The sequence below is a fragment of the Lathamus discolor genome, chromosome 10 (assembly GCF_037157495.1).
Source record: "Lathamus discolor isolate bLatDis1 chromosome 10, bLatDis1.hap1, whole genome shotgun sequence".
In the NCBI taxonomy this organism is placed as follows: domain Eukaryota; kingdom Metazoa; phylum Chordata; class Aves; order Psittaciformes; family Psittacidae; genus Lathamus; species Lathamus discolor.
Window position 1 is genome coordinate 19,252,161 of NC_088893.1, and position 19,452 is coordinate 19,271,612.

The following is a 19,452-nucleotide window of genomic DNA, read 5'->3' on the forward strand; positions in this document are numbered from 1 at the left end:
AAAAGGGAACCTAACTCCTATGGACATCTGTGCAATTGATCGGATGTATCTGCATACATCCCTTTTAAAGGGGAAACCTGCAAGTTTTCCCCAAGTCATAGCCACCAGGCACTTTACAGAACATGTATTTACACACAGAACTTACGCTTGAAATAGGGAAACGAGATTCTGACTTGCCACGTTTACAGACATGTAATAAATGCCTCCTGCAGCCACCATATAAACTGTTCCTACAGTAACAGCAATGAAAGCCCAAACCACACGTCCCAGAACATCTTGCAATCTTGCAGTTTTTCAGGCATACAGTATGTAATGCTTGACATCGTATGTAAGACATTGACATCACTGTTGGTACCATGGCAGTCCTATTCCATCCACAATACTGCTTGAAATATATATTTGAAGATGATGGATGGACAAATCAAATCATCAGGAGTACCAGTATTGGGAAGAGATGACAAAAGAGAAAGGTGCAGACAAGGACACTGCTTCCATCAGAGCTCTGGTAAACTCCAGCAAATCAAAGACTCTCAGAGGTAGCAAAATACATTCCTTTGTGAAAATAAGCTAAGTGTCACATGACAAAAAAGCTCCAGTTTGGACCTGTTAGAGCCACAAGATAAAGAGGTAACTGCACTCGGTGTGTTTGATGCTAAAAGATGTATAAGATGCAATTTTCCCCCTGAACCAGCTGCCTTGTAATGATCCTGTAAATCAAGCTAATGCTGCTGGTTTACCTGAAGGATTAGAGAAATCCAGGATGCTAGTTGTAGGCTGCAAGAGGTCAGGGCTGCTGGAGGAGAGGGTTCCCGGAATGGGCATGATGGCCAGGCTGTGCCTGCACTGCCGCGTTCCAACGATGCTGTCGTCCTGCGACTGGCTCACGCTCCCGTCGCTGCAAAAGAGGCTGGAGTCAATTGTGTGCATTAAGCTCCTTAGATTCATCTTGAGGTGAATCTAAGAAACTAAGAAAAGTAATGGCACTCAGATGTGTTAACTGCACATTGCAGACAGGCTTTCAGAATAAGGACACACAAAAAGCATATCTGAAAGTGTTCAAATGGTCGCTGGTCTCGTTCTGCATTTATGGGTCAAATTTGCAGTTTAAAAGTCATATTAAAAAACCCCAATATAAGCAATATGAAGCTAATGACTGGAGATATTCAGTGACTAAAATATCACGACTTAGTAAGGAACAACTGCTTTGGGACCAGAAGAATGTGACAAACCTGAACAGTTTTGGAGGCAAGATGCTGAATCGGGTCTTGTCCAAAATTTTCCTGATTCTGTTTCTCCCACCAGATACCGTGTTTGCTTTCATCTTCTTGTTGCCTTTTTCACGGGGAAACATCTGTTCCACATCTCCAGGCATATCTGGGATGGAGTAACGGTTGTTCTTCTTTTCTGCGATTTTGGGAATATGTGGAATTCCGTTCTTCTCTTGTCCTATCCTGCAGAGCAGCTCCTTAAACACTGTAAGAGAAGATACAGTCATTGTGATTGCCCTTTGCACGCTTAAAACTTCACAGTGAATTCTTCCTTCCTTTCAACCCTTTTGCTTCCCACCCATGCAGTTAAAGCGAGCCAAAGAGTTATAAACCAGGCAATACATTGCATTTTAACTTTGATTCTAAGGGTGTGAATCTTTTCCCATTTAAGCTTTGGATTACCTCAGCAGAAAGAGCAATCCCCTTAATGTTCCATAAAACAATCAAACATTCTGCACGGCACAGCTCTCCCAACTGCTGTTGAAATTAGCACGTATGACAGCAAATTGAACAGACCTGGTCTGCTGTTTCCAGGTAGATTATAAGGAAACATCATGTTCATGGCAATCGGCTCTATGTATTTATTGACTGTGTTGTCTGCATCTTTTACATAATGGAGTGCAGATGCTTCCTCAAGGATAACTGCAAGACAGACTGATACTCTGCCAAACTGCCTTTATTTGCTTTTAGTAATGCTACTGAACAGAAGCTGCATCAAATCTCCTACTGCATTTATCAAGGTAAGTCAGTCTATTACCAACTGACATCCCAAAGATCAAAGTCCATGGAGAAGACAGTGGTTACGTCCTTTGTATTTCTTCCCACAAATAAACTAAACACAAACCGATCAAATTGGTTTATTCATTCTAATTATTTCTCTAAAGATCTTTTCAAAACCTTTTTCAATCACTTAAGTCAGAAATCCCGGATTTTCTCCTGTAAACATGGTGATCCTGGGAGAATGCAGAACCCTACAGAGGAAATTACTCCAGACTGTCCCTATGAGCAAAGCAACCAGGACCTTCCATATAGAAAATCCCAGTCAAATTCCTTATTTCTATCATGTAATAGAATTTCAGGCTACCAGCCTCACAAACAGAATAATATAAGAACAGGAATTGCTCCTTGTCAAAGGAATATATAAGAATATAAGAAATATAAGAACAGGAATTGCTCCTTGTCAGCACCAGGCGCTTAGCGCTCAATTAAAAAGACAGGATAATAATTATCACTGTTGACAAAAGCTTCAAGACATGAATCCATTCAAATTTATCAGAGAAATCCCTTTGCAATTGTAAGCAGGTAGCACAAAGCTACAAGAATCCATTGTCAATGTATGCTGCTTACATTTATAATACAGATGAACCATCTATCCCTGTCTCAGTTACTGTTCTGCTTTATTTTATGTCATTTTACATGATTCTGGACCAAAAGTTACGGTGGGGTTTTAGGCTTTTTGGAATTAAAAAGCAACTGCTTAGACCTTGAAACTTTTTACCTGCACTGTCATAAACAGAAAGTAATAACTGACAAGAAAATCAATAGTGACCAAGGGCAGGTAACTGGGGGAAGAAAGTAAGAGAAGGAAACCATCAGGAAGTCTCAGATACAACTACAGAGGAAGGAGCTATCTTGGGCACAGCCTCGTTCTTTCTGTAGCTATGGTTATTCTGTTGCCTGAAGGCGATTATGGAAAAAGAACAGATGATTTGACTGAGATTTTAAAGAGGTATTTACGTGTTTATATTCACACTGACAATTAAGAGCCAACATTTCTATGTCCTATCACTTTATATATCCCCTTTTCAATTTATCCTATCATTCTTACAGCCATTAGAAAAACGTTGACAAAGCCCAGTTTCACATTTTTGCTGGGTTTTGGCAAAAAAATCTTTTGGTCCGGATCCCTTGGCTCTGTTTCAGCCCTATCACACAAAGAGACGTTAAAGCTGCTGAAACAGTCATTTGGGACTTCTCAGGGAGTACAGAGCTGCCCATGGCTGGCTTTGCGCCACTCAACGTGCAGCCCCTGGCACATGAGAACTTCTCCGAGGAAATGGAGGCACAATGAGGGGACTTCTGCACAACTTCTCGCTCCTGGAGTGAGGTTGAGAAAGAAAGGTGGAATCTTAATGCACTTCTACAGCCAGAAACACTGGAGTTTTCTTCACGTACACAAAAATACATCCTATATAAAGTCTACTCACCAAAAATGTTTGTTTTTACAGTGATGGAGAGGTGAGTGTTGTTCCGTAAGATCTCCAGAGCTTTTACAAAGGTAATGTTCTCAAAATTCTGTCCATTTACTTCCATTATCTGTAAGAAGAAATAAAGATAAGGACTATTAAGAGAACAACCATCTGACAGACTTATAAATACAAAGGCGACAATACAGGCACAGTGAGAACTTTCTAGAAGTTAACACAGCATCTTTACAGCAGTTGTAGGATGAAAATATTCCTTGGAAAATAACTAGCCTCATCATGTCAGTGACCGAGCCAGTACCTCCAGTTCTACCTGACAAATGCTTTAAATACATTTATTTTCTGTCATCATCTTGCAATTGGGAACTGCAACTGAATCAAAAGTAGTGGATCATGAACCACGGAGCTGATATTTTATTGAAGGCTGGATGTTGTGGCTGCCCCATTCCTGGCAGTGCTCAAGGCCAGGTTGGATGGGGCTTGGAACAACCTGCTCTAGTGGAAGGTGTCCCTGCCCGTGGCAGGAGTTGGAACTGGATGAGCTTTAAGGTCCCTTCCAACCCAAACCATTCCATGATTCTATGAACTTCACCTAGAGCCAACTGCCATTGCTCCACCAGCCTCAGTGAACAGGGATGACCCACACAAGGTGGGAACTGATCCAACAAAACAATCTGATGGCTTCAAATTAATCATATAGCCAATCAGAAAGTCCCCCCAAATAACTACGATTTGGTTTCTTTTCCCATTCTGATTTTGAAATACTTTGAAAACTACTTAATAGAAACCCATTTAACACATGCAAACTGGAGCTGAACTGTGCCATTCACAACAGGATGCTAGCCAGTTGTTTGCTTTCAGTAAACAGCATCATAGAATCATAGAATCATAGAATAGTTAGGGTTAGAAAGAACCTAAGGTCATCCAGTTCCAACCCCCCCACCATGGGCAGGGACACCTCACACTAAACCATCCCACCCAAGGCTTCATCCAACCTGGCCTTGAACACTGCCAGGGATGGAGCACTCACAACCTCCCTGGGCAACCCATTCCAGTGCCTCACCACCCTCACAGGAAAGAATTTCCTCCTTAGATCCAAGCTAAACTTCCCCTGTTTCAGTTTGAACCCGTTACCCCTTGTCCTGTCACTACAGTCCCTGACGAAGAGTCCCTCCCCAGCATCCCTACAGGCCCCCTTCAGGTACTGGAAGGCTGCTCTGAGGTCTCCACGCAGCTTCTCTTCTCCAGGCTGAACAGCCTCAACTTCCTCAGCCTATTTTCATACAGGAGGTGCTCATCTTCTGCCAAGAACACTACGGTTGGTTGAACAAGAGTATTTTACATGAACTTCATTCTTTTTACCTGGTCTCCACGCTTAAGCCCAGCTTCTGCCGCTTTACTGCCCATTTCCACAGTCTCTACAAAAATACCAAACCCTTTGTCGCTTCCTCCAAGGAGGCTGAAGAACAGAGGCGAGTCTCTAGAAGGTTTCTGCAGGGTAATTTGTCTCCATTTGGCTTTGGCAGCACAGGCAATATTCAGCAATCTGAGATGGCCTTTCATTTTCTGCAACACAAAAGACAGCAACATAAAACTGAGCTCGATTTTGCTAGAAATGGAAAAAACAGTTGTGAAAAACACCCCCAAGTGCCAGAAAAAGGAGGTTTTGATGCCATGCAATCAAATCTTGCTAAATAAACCACATAAATGAGTGCCCTGTGTACTATTTTATATGGGCTTTATATCTAAATACATATTTAAGAACAACTTTGTCCATGTTAAAAGCAATCTACTGAAGACTCCAACGTTGTTAGTCATTGGCAACACGCTGGCAAACAAGGAAGTGCACTATTAGGAAGCACGACCCCCTTCTATTTTGCTCCTACCGTATCTTCCAAGTTCTTTTCAAATTCCTCCAGGAATCGAGTCATAGCAGGATCTCCTTCAAAGTCATTAAAATGATTGTTCACCCACAGCAAGACCACTCTGGTAACCTGGAAAAAGAAAATATCAAATCATGTGTATATATATATATATATATATATAGATATAAAGGTACCCATGATTCTTCTCCTATAAACTTTAACCTCATAGATTAACATAGAATAACATATGACAGTTTACTGCATCTGTTCACAAACAGAAGCAGAAGACATTTACAGTGGAAATCATCTTCTCTCTTCCTTTCACTGTAGGAACAAATCTTATGCCTAATTGTCTCCACCACCCAGTACTTCATGGTGCACAATTCCATCTTCTAAGTTAACTCTTCCTTATGCTGTTTATAAAACTTATCTTTTCAAAGCATCCTTATGATCTCCTTAAAGAAAGTTCTAGGAAGTACGCTTTGATAATAGAAACTTTCAGTTAAATCTTTTGGTTGCTTTCCTACGTGCAACAGTTATTACCATTCGTTATAAATATTTTATCCACCCACATCATACAAAGGTTGGTTTATAGCAGTTTCTCTTCTAAAAATAAACAATTTCCTCTTTTATTTGCTGAGACAGTTTTCCTTTACTTTCCTTTTCTTAATAGACAGTAGTGCCAAGAGGAACAGCATGCAAAAAGGTGAGAAGCAGTAACCACAGCAAAAGACCCCTGACAATTTCCTACTCAAAGAAAGACAGCATTTTGATAGTCTGTTGCGTTTCCTGCAGCTCAAAGCTCGAACACATAAAACCGCTGGCAAGGAATTTTACTGCCATCACATTCAACAAATTGGACAGGGATACAGGTTCCAAACCGTGAACAGTTTTCATGTGTATGCGCATGGGTATACAGGAGTAGAACCTGGTTCTGTTTATGGAACCAGTTTTTATCAACTGCACCTGTCTTGAGCAAAGTTTATTTTAAGTACAGAGTTTGCAATAAGCTGCTTGAATAAAATATGCTCAATACACTGACAAGCTCTGCAATAGAACATTATGGAAGACAAGCATAACGCTGCTGTGAAAAGAAAGAGGGTATGTCCAAGAGTTCCCTGAATATCTGGTGAAAAGGGATTTCAGAGACTGGCATTTACATCTTTAACTGAAACAGAAAACAGTTTTTATCATTCTGCAGAAGAGAAGCCGTGTCAAACCTAATTTAGGATATGACATTATACACATACAACACACTGAAGAATCCTGTCTTGATATCAGTGAAAAATACTTTGCTTTAAAACAGTTCATATAAAATAGCTGGAGCATAATCCTAGTTTCTCATCAATACAAAAGGGAATCTCTTTAGAGACATTTTCACCTGAAATACTCAACTCTCAGACTCAAACTGACCTTATCCCTGAGGCTGTCCACTGTGAACCATTCCAGGAGTTTATTCCCAACTTCCAGGGGGCTTGTTAGGAATGTTCTGTATGTTAGAAGGAAGTCTTCGATGTAGGTTGGATCCACAATCGAATGTTCTTCTATTAAGTGCATGATGAGTCGCTCAGGTGTTGCCTGAAGAAATTAAATGCAAAACATCACTGGTATCTCTCATCACTACCTCTCCCTAGAGAGTATCTGAACGTAAAACCATATGAACATTACACTCCCTTTTGACATTTCACTTATAGCAAAGTCAAGAGAAAACATACTAACATGTTTAAATCAAGTCTTTGTGCTGCTCTCAGCCCAAATGTTTTGCACAGGTAATACCCGAGACGAACAAAACTGAGTGTGTGTTCTAGATTCAAACCAAAATTGTATTTATTTACTAACAAGGGTTAAATAGATGGATGGAAAGCACAGAAAGAAATTCACCTTGATAACTATGTGTCCTTTTCTGGTTCCACTGCGATCCAGCTCCCTGTGTTCCTTTACCATCACAATTTCTCCTTCTTCCTCCACTTTGTGAGTGTTTTTTTCCACGTGGTTCAGAATCCTCCAGTAGTCTTGCTGGGCTATACACACAAACTGCCCCCAGACAACACGCGGTTGTTAGTTAAGTACCCAAACCATGAATGTATCCCCATCTCTGGGCTGCTTCAACACAGTCACAAAGGCATTTAATACCAAACCTGGCCTGTTTTGCCCAACTACACCAGAAAGTTAGAATAAGAGACAAATAGAACTGGTCACCTGCTTACAGCTCCAAAAGGTGGTTCAAGTGGGCTAAACATATAAACGAGAAAGCCTCTAAGAAGTGGAAATGGATATTTTCAATTTCTCTGCTCTTACTGCATGTCAATCCCATGCACAGCATGACTGGGGTGGACTCAGCTTATATTGCAAATTCCTGTTTCTCACATAACAGCAGCATGAAATAAATCTCAGGCACTACAGAGTGATCAACTAACTCAACATCAGCAGAGCCCCTGACCTATAACATACCAACCTCCTTTTTAATGCTCCTGGAATGAAGATCATGCATCAAGATCCAAGCAGTCTGTTTCCTTTTATTAAATGCTTAAGAATAGGAGATAGTAGTATAGAACTGTAATCTTACCTGACAATCATCCACTTTGGTTCTGACCACTCCATTCATGTACTGTTTGTCCAGAGAGGGAGTAATCCCAAAACTATTTCCCATACAGAGACTCTCACTCTTCCCATCAGGATAGCTGATTTCCACTGTGCCATTTAAAATAACATACCAAGAATCGAGCTGGAGGAAGTAAAAAGGAAGATTTATAAAGTGAAGCTAATTCAACAACTTTTTAGAAGCTGTTCCAGTGCTCTTATCTCAGAAAGGCTTATTCTTGTTGTCAGCTGAGTTTTGCAACATGTCATTCACTAAAAGGGTGCACTGTACGGCAAGCAATGAAGATGACTGAAACAAGAACGCTTTTCAGCGTTCTTCATTCATTTCACAACTAATTCAGCAGGGAGGCATGCTGATGAATAGATAGCTTTTTTAATCAGTGGGCTAATTGCTACAATACATTTATACCATTTAGTGAGAACGAACACTCTTCCCCTGGGTACCCATTTGGTCACTGCGAGAGATGAGAGCCTACCTACTCCTCTTGGAGGGGTGACCTGCTATGGCCATTCCAGACATCTTGACCCAAGGACAGAGACTTCAAGACAGTGATTCAGAGCACCTATGCTGGGAGCCTGACCACTGACTAATTTGGGCATCAGTCTCCTCCTACTGAATATGTACGGAAACTGCTCCTAATACACAGGCAGTAACACAGTAATACACAGGCAGAATCTCCCAAAGGGATGGGCTAAAGTTTAGGTATTTTGGCTATGGTGAGATAAGAATTCTTTAACTCGCAAGTGTGGAAGTGGTGCAACAGATTTCCGAGCCCTTCACCCCCACAAACCCTTGCTAACACACTGCCTGTGGTGGAAGCTGCAACTTACTTCTTGGCCGTCTTCAAGTATGATGGCTCCTGCTTGCTCCACTACTTCGAATATCATCACTGAGCAAAGTTCTCTCCTCACAGACATGGTCATGTTTGCAAAGGCAGGGAGCTGATGCATAAATTCCAGTAATTGCTCTGTTAGACAAAGGAGACATTGGTAGGAAGACTGCAAGGCGCAGGGGTTCCTTAGACACCCTACCCTGCGCAGGTGGATTAAACCTCTGTTAAACGCATGTTACAATTGCTCAGTGGTGTCACAGCTCCCATTAGTGCCGCTGGCTAAATGAGCCCAGTATGCATTTTGTCATCAAAGACCAGAACCTGACTCCACAGTCCTCTGATTGACTTTCATGGCAGCAATCTAGCTGGAGTGTAAAAAGTAAGTACTTCAGCTTCAAACATTAAGAAAAATGAAAACACCCTTATGGTACAGTAATTATAAGCTTGACAGGAGCTTGAAATGATTTTCCAGTGTTTAGAGAAGCAATCTCAAGTATAGCTTAATACAAATTTTACTGTTAAAACTAATGCCAATTTCTAGTCAAACACTGCAGTAAATCATTTTAATCTCACACGTTTTGCCCTTTACAATTAAGTGTATCTGTGCTGCAGTACTAGTATGTTCTCTCTGCCATTTAATAACTAATTCAACCATTTCAGGCAGTTAAAACTATCTTGCTACCTATTCCTCCCTTATATCAACCCCGACAATGACTGTAATACTTCACACTTCAAGCATCTCAAAGACTGTTCTTTAAAATACTTAAGTTTCTCAGAACAAATACTCTTTCGGATAGGAAGAGAAGAAATCATTCAATTAATTGTATCTCTCGAGCAAAGTGATTTGTGGAAGGCATCACTCTTTTGAGGACATACATTTAATGTTAACTCCCTCAACAGTTTTCAGACATGCTCTTACAGGTGTTATATGATACAGTTTTACATAGAGATCTTTTTTCTCCTCACCAATATCATCATCAGTTTTATCTGCAGGCTCTTTCTCAAGGCACTCTCGTACAACATCTCGCCCTAGAAGTGGATCAGAAGTTCTGTCAATGTCTTCGTCCTCCTCTTCTTCTTCATCTTCAGAGTCTACAGGTGCTTCTGGAAGACCTGTTAAATCAACGTCTCCCATCTCACTCTCTGTAGCCTACAAAGCAAACATCCATCAGACAAAGACTTCAGTGTCTGCAGTTTAGTGATTTATGATCTTAGGTAGCTAATACAGCAAAAGAAATTCTGTGACCAAAAATCTAAAGTAGAAATTGCAACAGTTCCCTTTGTGAACAGCGAGCAAAACACCTTACACTGAAATCTACAGTCACTGGATGGTACAAACACCACTGGCATAAAGCAACACCATGCTGCAGGCATTACAGTCACAAGTTCTGAAACAAAATTAACATATCGGGACATTTGTTCTGTCTTTACTTATATCCCTCCCCAACTCCAAGGAACTACAGGCAATATAAACCCAGCAGTATTAACTGTGTGACACTGCAAAAAGCAAAGCAGATTGAGCGGCTGAAATGAAAGGGATCTGATCTCATATTGGTATTATAGCATGGATTTTAATCCTAGCACAGAGCACGTATGGCAGGAGGAGTACATAAAGGAAGGGAGGAGAGAGATAAGGATGACTCTTCTTTCCTCTGTTGGCTGATTCTCATTTGATAGCATTTACTCTGGTTTGCAAATTCACATAAATAAGACGTTCTTTCACAATGTGAGACCTTGTATTACTAATGAAATAATGCAATGATTCAGTACTACCATTGGTTACCCAATGGTGTAGATACCTCTCTACTGTCATCAATAGATGGCAACAGAGGCATCACACTGAGCAGACACACGACACGCTGGTGGAAGAGAATGCAATACTGGTAACAAAAAGCAGAATGGCACAAGACTCGCTATAACTCCTTATGTAAAGTTTAAATGATGTAATTGCATGAAAATAACTTTGCAAACAGATGGGAGGCAAAGAAAAAAAAGCAGCAGTTTTGAATTTGCAATCTCCACCGAGGAGTTTCTCCATCACTTTTTTTCAGTTGAAGCCAGCATGCAAATCACTTTTCTGTTTAAATTCAAAGAGTTGAACAACAAGATGTGTCACTGAGAAGTATAAAGCAATTACATCGATGGTAGAAAAGGGAGTTTAGCTTTTTAAATGAACACGTTGACAATATTCCCTTTCACTTTAAAAGGAATCCTGGAGATTTTACAAAAACACGGAACAAACCAACACAGCAAATGCTCTGCATGCTCGCAAAACCTCCAAACCAAAGGATGGGATCCCATCCACCCTGACACTGAACACTTCAGTGATGGGGCAGCCGCAGCCTCTCTGCGCTACCTGTGTCAGTGGCTCAGCATCTCCTCTTCTGCAGTTTAAAACTGTTGCCCCTTGTCGTGCCACAGCAGGTCCTGGTAAAAAGTTTTTCTTACAAGCCCCTTTACGTACTGACAGGCTGCAATAAGGCCTCCTTGGAGCCTTGTTCCCTTCTCTCCAGGCACTAGGGACTTCCTCTTACTGCCATGACTTTGCAAGTAAGATGGAGAGTGCCTACAGCAGCTACAGCATCTCACTCTGGACCTGGGATGCATCTTGTTGGGTTCCATGGACTTGTGTTCAGGTTCCTCAGGTGGTCCCAAACCCGATGTTTTGTTATCATGGGGAGGACTTGATTTCCGCAGTCCCCACATTGAGGTTCAGGGACTTGAGAGATGTGGGAAGAGTGACTACTGAGGCAAAAAATTCATTGCTGAGTGCCTCAACCTCCTCCACATCACTGCCTTTATGGAGGCAGGAGGGAGTGCATTCCCCTCCGCTTGTGGAGGGAAGGGAGTGCATTTTCTCTAATCTTTTTCTGACTAATATACCCTTCTTATCCTTCCCATCCCTTGCCAAATCCAGCTCCAACCATGCCTTGCCTTCCCTGATCCAAACCCCACACCTGCGGGCAGTGTCCCTATCTTCCTCCCAGGATGATGTCCCTGGGTCCAACACTGTTTGCATTTCCTCCTTGTGCTTCAGTTTGACCAGGAGGTCTTCCTCCAGCCATGCTGGTCTCCTGCCTTCCCTTCCTCATACAAAATAACACCCATTTTAAGTGATTCAATCACAGCAGACTGTGCTGCCTCCATCTTCCCACACGCTCCATGTTGATCAGCTAATGCCAGCCCCAGCACTTTGACAGATGAGCAGCATTTCCTTCTCTGACTAGACAGAAAAATACTGGGATTTAGATATCACCTTGGACCTTTTGAGCTTGCCCTCATTTTAATAATTAGCCAGCAAGCCTACGAAATAAGGCTTAAATGACTTAACATCAGTATTTCTTTCAGAGGAGGGTAATGGGATATATAGGGTTAAATCTGTTTTACATTACATCACTTTACTGGCTTATGTAGCTCACATTAACAGCTCTGGAATTAAGCCCAAGTGCAAATTGTGCTTGGAGAGTCTCAGCAGCACGTGATCCACACAGCATTTTATGCAAGGACTTTTCTAGCATTTCTTCAGCTAAATAGCTACACTTTATATCAACTTCTCCAGGCAGAGCAAGACAGGCTACACAACTAACTCCCACTTTGATAAACTCAAGCTAAGCTAACAAAACAGGCCCCAGGGTCTACTGAAAAGTGATTCTATTTTCACTGTGTATTATATATAGGAAAATAAACCAATCTTCTCTTCTTGATAAATGTGATCATTGGATCAAGCTATGAAATAAGAGATGATCCTCAAACCGTGTTTCAAAGATTACATGCAGATGGTTGACAAAACGTTGGCAGGTCAGGCAGTGCTGGAAGGGGCAGGAAGGATTTCATTCCTAAAGCCATCTGCAGAAGTGGCTGCTCTTCCCAAGCACGATGCCCCATTATCAAATATCAAAATCAGCCTTAACAGAAACGTTTATGAATCACTAACGTACAGATTGAAAGCAGAAGCTGCAATCCCCAAACCTTACACATGGATTTTCAGGATCGGGAATATATGGCAAGAGTATCTATAGAGAAGACTGCTGGAACAGCCCCAAACGGTGCGTGTCAGGGGGATCACCTGGGAAGTTACCACCAGATCACAGTCAAAACCAGTTATTTACTATCTTAAAATACATTATTACTCTATATAATACTGCAAATTTTGCCAGTTAACATGAATCAGCTCTGTCCCATTGTGGCAATGTCCCATCCACTGGCCTATGCTTTGAAGCTAAAGATGTTAAGAATAAGCCCTTGCAGTGTTGTAGTGACAGTGATACGTACTCCACTATAATCTGTGTCAGAAACATACACTGACACCACTTAAAAGATTTCCTGTAATAACTCCATATGATAACGTATTTAATGCTTGTGACTCCTGATGTAACCTATTAAGAACAAGGGATTTTTTTCCCCTTCCCTCATGTCAATTCTGTCAGGAGGAAAAAGTCCAAGCCTTTTTTCAGAATTGACAGAAAAACCCTCAAGTAAGGCCCACTCCCACATGCATATTTTATAGATAATCCATTTTAATATCCAAACCTTAACCACAACTGGAATTACTGCTGGGCAATAATGCTGCTGCCCACAAATGCATATCCTGCCAAAGTGATAAATGAGAGATCGAAAAAGAAGAGAAAGAGAGAAGCTTTAAGTACATCACTGACAGAACTAACCAGATAAGAAACAATTGGCTGCTCATTAAGAGAACAGCATTGCAAGCTGTCGATACAGGAAACTAATTCATCCTAGTAGAGTGAGACCCTACCCAACTACGTGTGGAGAGACAATCTGCATTACCTGCTGCCCTGGCCTGTCCCAGGAAAAGGCAAAGAAAGATGCTTTCATTCTGCAATACGTGCTGAATTATTATATGAGAATATCTACTACAGGTCAAAGCAGCTGAGGGATAAAATCCCTCATTTCAACTTCTGTAAGCATAACCATAGAGCTTCCCCTGCTTCTGTGGTTCTAAAGCTAAGCAGTGTCAGAAATGGGTCGAATGAAAAAAATAATAGTAATAAAAACCCGCTTTGAGTAAATTAAAGTTGTTTTAAAACCTGTAAGGGAGAACTTACTTTATTCTCTCTCTTAAAATAAAAGCCTACGGTCCGACAGAGAAACAACAGCTCTGCAGTATTCCAGGGAAGTTGGACTTTGCAATAGACACATTTGGACATTTTACCACAAACACACTGAAAGCTTCAACAGGGAGCAGTAACGGGACAGGAGAAGGGAGAAAAATATCTTTAGAAATGTATGTTCCTGTGTTTCTGCAGCCAACTGAGGGGCTCGTACAATGTGCTCGCAGGCAGGACTCCTTTTCTGCTGATCTCACCTCAAGCTTTATGTTCATCGCTTCCTGTTTAACATCCTGGACTGAGAGGCAGCTGGAACAAGTGAAACCTCATTTCAACACTGTCAATGAATCCAGTGTACACAGAGGAACGGAAACCCCTTCCAGTGTTCATAAAAAATTGCTTTGCTCTTTGCTTCTACCACTCTAATTGTGTTTTCCTATTCTGGAATTACGTTTGCACTACTTACTGTAAAAATTAATGTTAAAGATACCATTAATTCAAAAGGTCATTTCAAGGCTACATTAATCACAATTACTCAAAAATGCTTTTCTCTCTGCTGACGTTAATAATACTCCTAGAGAGTTTGGCATGTTACAGATATGAAGCTGACTGTAAAAGCAAAAGCAAACCATCATTTCCCAAATACTTCTATGAAAAGCTCTATTTTAATGCACCAAAAATGCTTTCAGCTACTGAGCCAACACATTTAATCAAAATGTAGGTTTACTGCATATCAAAGAGACTCTCTGCTTTCATAATACCATGATGAATATTGGGGAAAACACTTCTCTTTCTGATTTCAAAATCTGTCTATATTGATGCGTCACCGCAATATAATGCTGTGTTAAATACTGTGCCATGACTTTATCGCACAGTATCTACCCATGCACTTCTAACTGTGTGACAAACACGAAGAGACTTCTCCAAAACCGTTATAGCTACCGCAGTAAAGTCCATAAAATACCTTTTAACAGGTTACAATTTGCACATTCGGCATGCAGGGACCAGATAGGAAAAATTCACTCAAAAAGGGATTAAAAAACTAACAGAGGGTTGGTTTATTAACAATCTGCAGTCATTTTCATATTATTAATGATTCCTTAGGGTACAAAAATACATTTCACCACCGTTTATTAGCTGCAGTGCATATAAATAAGCTACTCCATTATTTCTTTATTTATATAAAACTCATTTGTTTAGCAGTTATGTTCTTCTGGCCTTTTCTGAAGAGCAGCCATAAAGCATTTCAAATGCAAGGAACGAGACATGACAGAGGATCCACTCATTCCTAGAATGATAGTTTTGTTATCAATAATATATTTTAAGTGCTTTTCACTTAGAGCAACCTCTCCAAACTCATCAGGTAGACAGGGAGGCAGACGATGGTCAGGAAGACTGTCCATCAGCATCCTGATATATGAGATGCTCAGGTACAATACACAGACTAGTTCTGGTGATTCCAGTTAATTAAATCAATTCTGTTGACTCAGAAAATTAATAAATAAATAAATAAGTCAAGAGCCAGAGCAACATCTTCCAGCACCATCAGAGAATTCACAGAGCACGGTGAAGACTCTCTCAGGGATTCTAGCTACTCCTGACCTAGCTGGCAGCAAGGAAATCTAAAGACGTTGTAAGGTAACAGATTAAATAGGACAAAAACACTTAGAGACACTTTGTATTCTAAAAGGATTTTGGCTTTTAATGCCTTAGTTTTAAAGTTACCCAGCAATACTTTGCTGTAGATAGAAAGAACACTGAACTATTTCATCATGTATAGCAATAGTACCCGGGTAGCACCAAGGAAAGGCAATGGTGTCTAAAGTCAAGTTACATCCACATCATGCTCAACAGTTGCTTGAGCATCATGTGGAGTACTCTCTTGCAACAGTAGCAACACTAGGATTTCCACAGTCAATCAGGGCAGAGAGTGTGTTTATTACCACACTCTAGCTTGCAGAACAGAACATCTGTTATTAACAATAATACAAATCATCAAGGAAGGTATTTGAAACACAAGAATGATTTAATGACATTTGTTCCACTTCAGAAAGAAGGAAGATGATCCTGTCAATCACGAAATGGGACTTTTAAAAGCCACAGCACACTTGGGGCTTATAAAGATGTGAAAAGCAGTAACGACAGTTTTACAAGGAGTTTAGTTCACTTTTGTGTGGCTGTGGAGGTTCCAAGTACACAAGCAACACAGGGATGTGCAGAAGCATCAAGAGGTCAAGCCTTGGATAAAGAGCCACTGGTTTTGGTTTTGGAATGTTTAACATCAAGGGAGGAAAAATACAACACAAATGCAGTTTTACCTGATAAATATCAGATAGGCTGCTGCTCCCAGAATCACTGGCAATGCTACATCCCGACTGGCTTGAAGGGACATGCGTCACCTGAGGATGAGGATTGTCGGTAAGATGCATCTTGGTAAGATCGGCTGGAAGCTGTAAGTAACATGGATTTGGGGAAAGAAAGGAAAACAAGAAGTGTAAGTTTGATTTGAAATCGAAGTTATTTGTAAAACCTTTGTTACAGAATTGAATATCCACCTGTAGCTTAGCTTTCTTTCAAAAGGCATGACAAGTTAGACTAAGCTTGACTAATCATAGAGTGGTTTGAGTTGGAAGAGACCTTAAAGCTCATCCAGTTCCAACCCCTGCCACGAGCAGGGACCCCTTCCACTGGAGCAGCTTGCTCCAAGCCCCTGTGTCCAACCTGGCCTTGAGCACTGCCAGGGATGGGGCATCCACAGCTTCTCTGGGCACCCTGTGCCAGTGCCACAGCACCCTCACAGGGAAGAGCTTCTGCCTAAGAGCTCATCTCAGTCTCCCCTCGGGCAGGGTAAAGCCATTCCCTCTTGTCCTAAATGAAAGACAACAGAACTTCTTCACTATCCTACTGTTTACTTTATTCTAGTTTTAGAATCACAGAATAGTTCGGGTTGGAAAGGACCTCAAGATCATCCAGTTCCAACCCCCCTGCCATGGCCAGGGACACCTCACACTAAATCATCCCACCCAAGGCTTCGTCCAACCTGGCCTTGTGTATATAAAACCTAGGTTTGTGTATATTTTACTTACAAACCGAAGTGTAAGATACCCACCCTGTACCTTACTATCTATTTCACATGAAACTGGGAAAAGACAAAGTCTGAAAAGCAAGAGATTGATAAACTCTCATAAACTCCCATTAAAATGAACACAACCAAGCAGTAGGTATAGAAAAGTGAACTGATCTGAGCACAAAGGAAATGCAGTACTTTGAAGCCTATGTTTAGCCACCCAAAAAACAGGCTGAAAAATCTATTTTGGGGATTTGAGAACAGCAGAAAGGTCAAAACACTCAGCTGACAAAATCCAACCCAGTGGCCAAAAGATATATTCACTATCTGTCAGCACACGAAGTACGAGGTGACGTACACCGAGAGGTGACGTAAACCAAGAGGTGACCTCTCCAACAGCAATGAGATGTGTAAAAGTGAAGAAGGAAAGCTGAGATTTAATTCTGCTCCAGAGCACAGGCTGGCTTTGTACATATCCATCTGAACATGTCCACGCATCTTTGTGCCGCATATGGAAATAGTACGGACACATACGGGCACAGGGCAGCAAGTGTTATATTATCTCCCTTAAAGCTTGCAGAGATCTGGATTTACTTAAGGCACCGGTATCTTGCTGGTGACACCTCTGTGCTGATGGAGGTGGCTCCTCCAGCTTGTCCCCATCACAGTGTCTGGTGGCCCCATGCCGCAGGGTGACACTGCTCCTCTGCTCCCAAGGGTTCACACGTCAGCCAGCTCCTCTGCAAACACACTGCAACGCTATCGGCCACGCCGCAAGATAAAGGCACGCACAAGCAAGGTCAGTGCGTCATTTGCCAGGAGGACGGCACCCAGCACAGCCCGGTAGCTGCTAGCAAGTTGCTAGGCAGGGCTGCTGGCAGCCCCTGGTACACTGGAGGTCACTGCAGCTGAAAAATCCCAGAGCTTTAGTAAATCACAGAACAGATCAACTCCTGTGGATTCATCACCCCCGGCTTAACAAGAGCACGGATTTGCTGCAACCTCCCCAGCCCGTCCCCATCTTCACCATCTCCCTCCCCCAAAAACCGGCTCCGAGTTCAGCTTCAATCAGATTTCTTTCCACCCCTGAGCCAGCCCCACGCTGACTGTGATAACAGACACAAGGAAATTAAATTTAGCCTATCCAGATCCTCAAACCTTCAGAACAGCTCCAAGAACAAGTAGGACCAAGAGCAGAACTGATCCTATGGGATTTCCCAGGACAACAGGGGCAGGTGCCTCTCTACCAAAAACTGGCACTACCAAAGCCTGTTCAGGCTCAAAGATTCTTCTGTTCCCAAAGAACTGTTCTAATCAATCCATTAATCACTTTCAATTGATCTTCATTCTCACTGCCAGCACTCCCCTTCATTTCTATCACCTATACAGCACACGGGCACGTAAAACGCTGCTGCTGGAGTGTGCAATATATTCTTGTAAAAGACATTTAATGCAGGTTGGATGCAAGGAAACACCACAATCTCTCTTGAAATTTGAGAGAGAGATAAGGTTTATTTGAGACAAGTGACCTTTAAAGTGCTGCTTGCCACTCTACTCCATCTCCCAAAATAAATCACAGCTTCTGTCTTTTGTATGCCATTTTTATTACCCAAACTCACTGTTCTTTCTTTCAGAGCTCACTAAGCACCAACACATGGGTAGGGTGTTTCTGTAACAACATCACAGCGGATGTGGGAAGGATGCGCTGGATGTGGTAGTGAACTTGCTGAAAGGGGCCTAAATTGGCTTAATATTGATGAATAATGCTCACTTTCTAGTCAACTATGATTTTGTGTGTGGAAGAAACTTAAAACCTGTTGTTACAATTGCGTCCATACCTTGAAAAATTACATGTTGGGAAACAAGTTCAAAATCACAATGTTCACCCGTGTCCACCTTAGAGGCTTTCAGACACAGGTTTATGTATCTGCCTTCCAGCTAGTTGTGTGCCTCAGCAGCCAGAGATAGGAAAATCCCAAAGAGCCATGAAATTCTGGTAAACACTCAACACAGAAATAAACTATTTACTTGCCATTTTAAACCGTAACTTCTACACATCACTTCTGAACCGCATCTCACTTGTTCTCATCTGAAACTATTCAATTTTCAAGCCACCCCACTTGAGATGTCTGACAACTGAAGATGCAGGCAGTACAAGAATTGCCATGCTACTGGGACATGCTCTAGTGAGACCTCACCTGGAGCATTGTGTGCAGTTCTGGTGTCCTCAACATAAAAAGGACATGGAACTGCTGGAACAAGTCCAGAGGAGGCCACGAGGATGCTCAGGGGACTGGAGCACCTCCCATATGAAGACAGGCTGAGGAAGTTGGGGCTGTTCAGCCTGGAGAAGGCTGCGTGGGGACCTCATAGCAGCCTTCCAGTACCTGAAGGGGGCCTATAGGGATGCTGGGGAGGGACTCTTCATCAGGGACTGCAGTGACAGGACAAGGGGTAACGGGTTCAAACTGAAACAGGGGAAGTTTAGATTGGATCTAAGGAGGAAATTCTTTCCTGTGAGGGTGCTGAGGCACTGGAATGGGTT

The 19,452-nt window shown here is 41.9% G+C and overlaps 1 protein-coding gene across 7 annotated transcripts in view; it reads right to left on the minus strand.

Moving 5' to 3' along the window:
• Positions 1 to 19,452, minus strand: part of RAPGEF6 (Rap guanine nucleotide exchange factor 6) — a 117,822-nt gene that overhangs the window by 31,734 nt on the left and 66,636 nt on the right. For all 7 annotated transcript variants that reach the window (XM_065691026.1, XM_065691029.1, XM_065691024.1 and 4 more), the window contains exons 7-17: positions 16,159 to 16,290; positions 9,738 to 9,921; positions 8,770 to 8,906; positions 7,904 to 8,062; positions 7,219 to 7,371; positions 6,751 to 6,915; positions 5,359 to 5,466; positions 4,835 to 5,038; positions 3,476 to 3,584; positions 1,230 to 1,473; positions 738 to 895 (exon numbers count right to left, since the gene is read on the minus strand). In XM_065691026.1, coding sequence (XP_065547098.1) covers positions 738 to 895; positions 1,230 to 1,473; positions 3,476 to 3,584; positions 4,835 to 5,038; positions 5,359 to 5,466; positions 6,751 to 6,915; positions 7,219 to 7,371; positions 7,904 to 8,062; positions 8,770 to 8,906; positions 9,738 to 9,921; positions 16,159 to 16,290 — 1,753 coding nt within the window. The remainder of the gene's footprint in view (positions 1 to 737; positions 896 to 1,229; positions 1,474 to 3,475; positions 3,585 to 4,834; positions 5,039 to 5,358; positions 5,467 to 6,750; positions 6,916 to 7,218; positions 7,372 to 7,903; positions 8,063 to 8,769; positions 8,907 to 9,737; positions 9,922 to 16,158; positions 16,291 to 19,452) is intronic.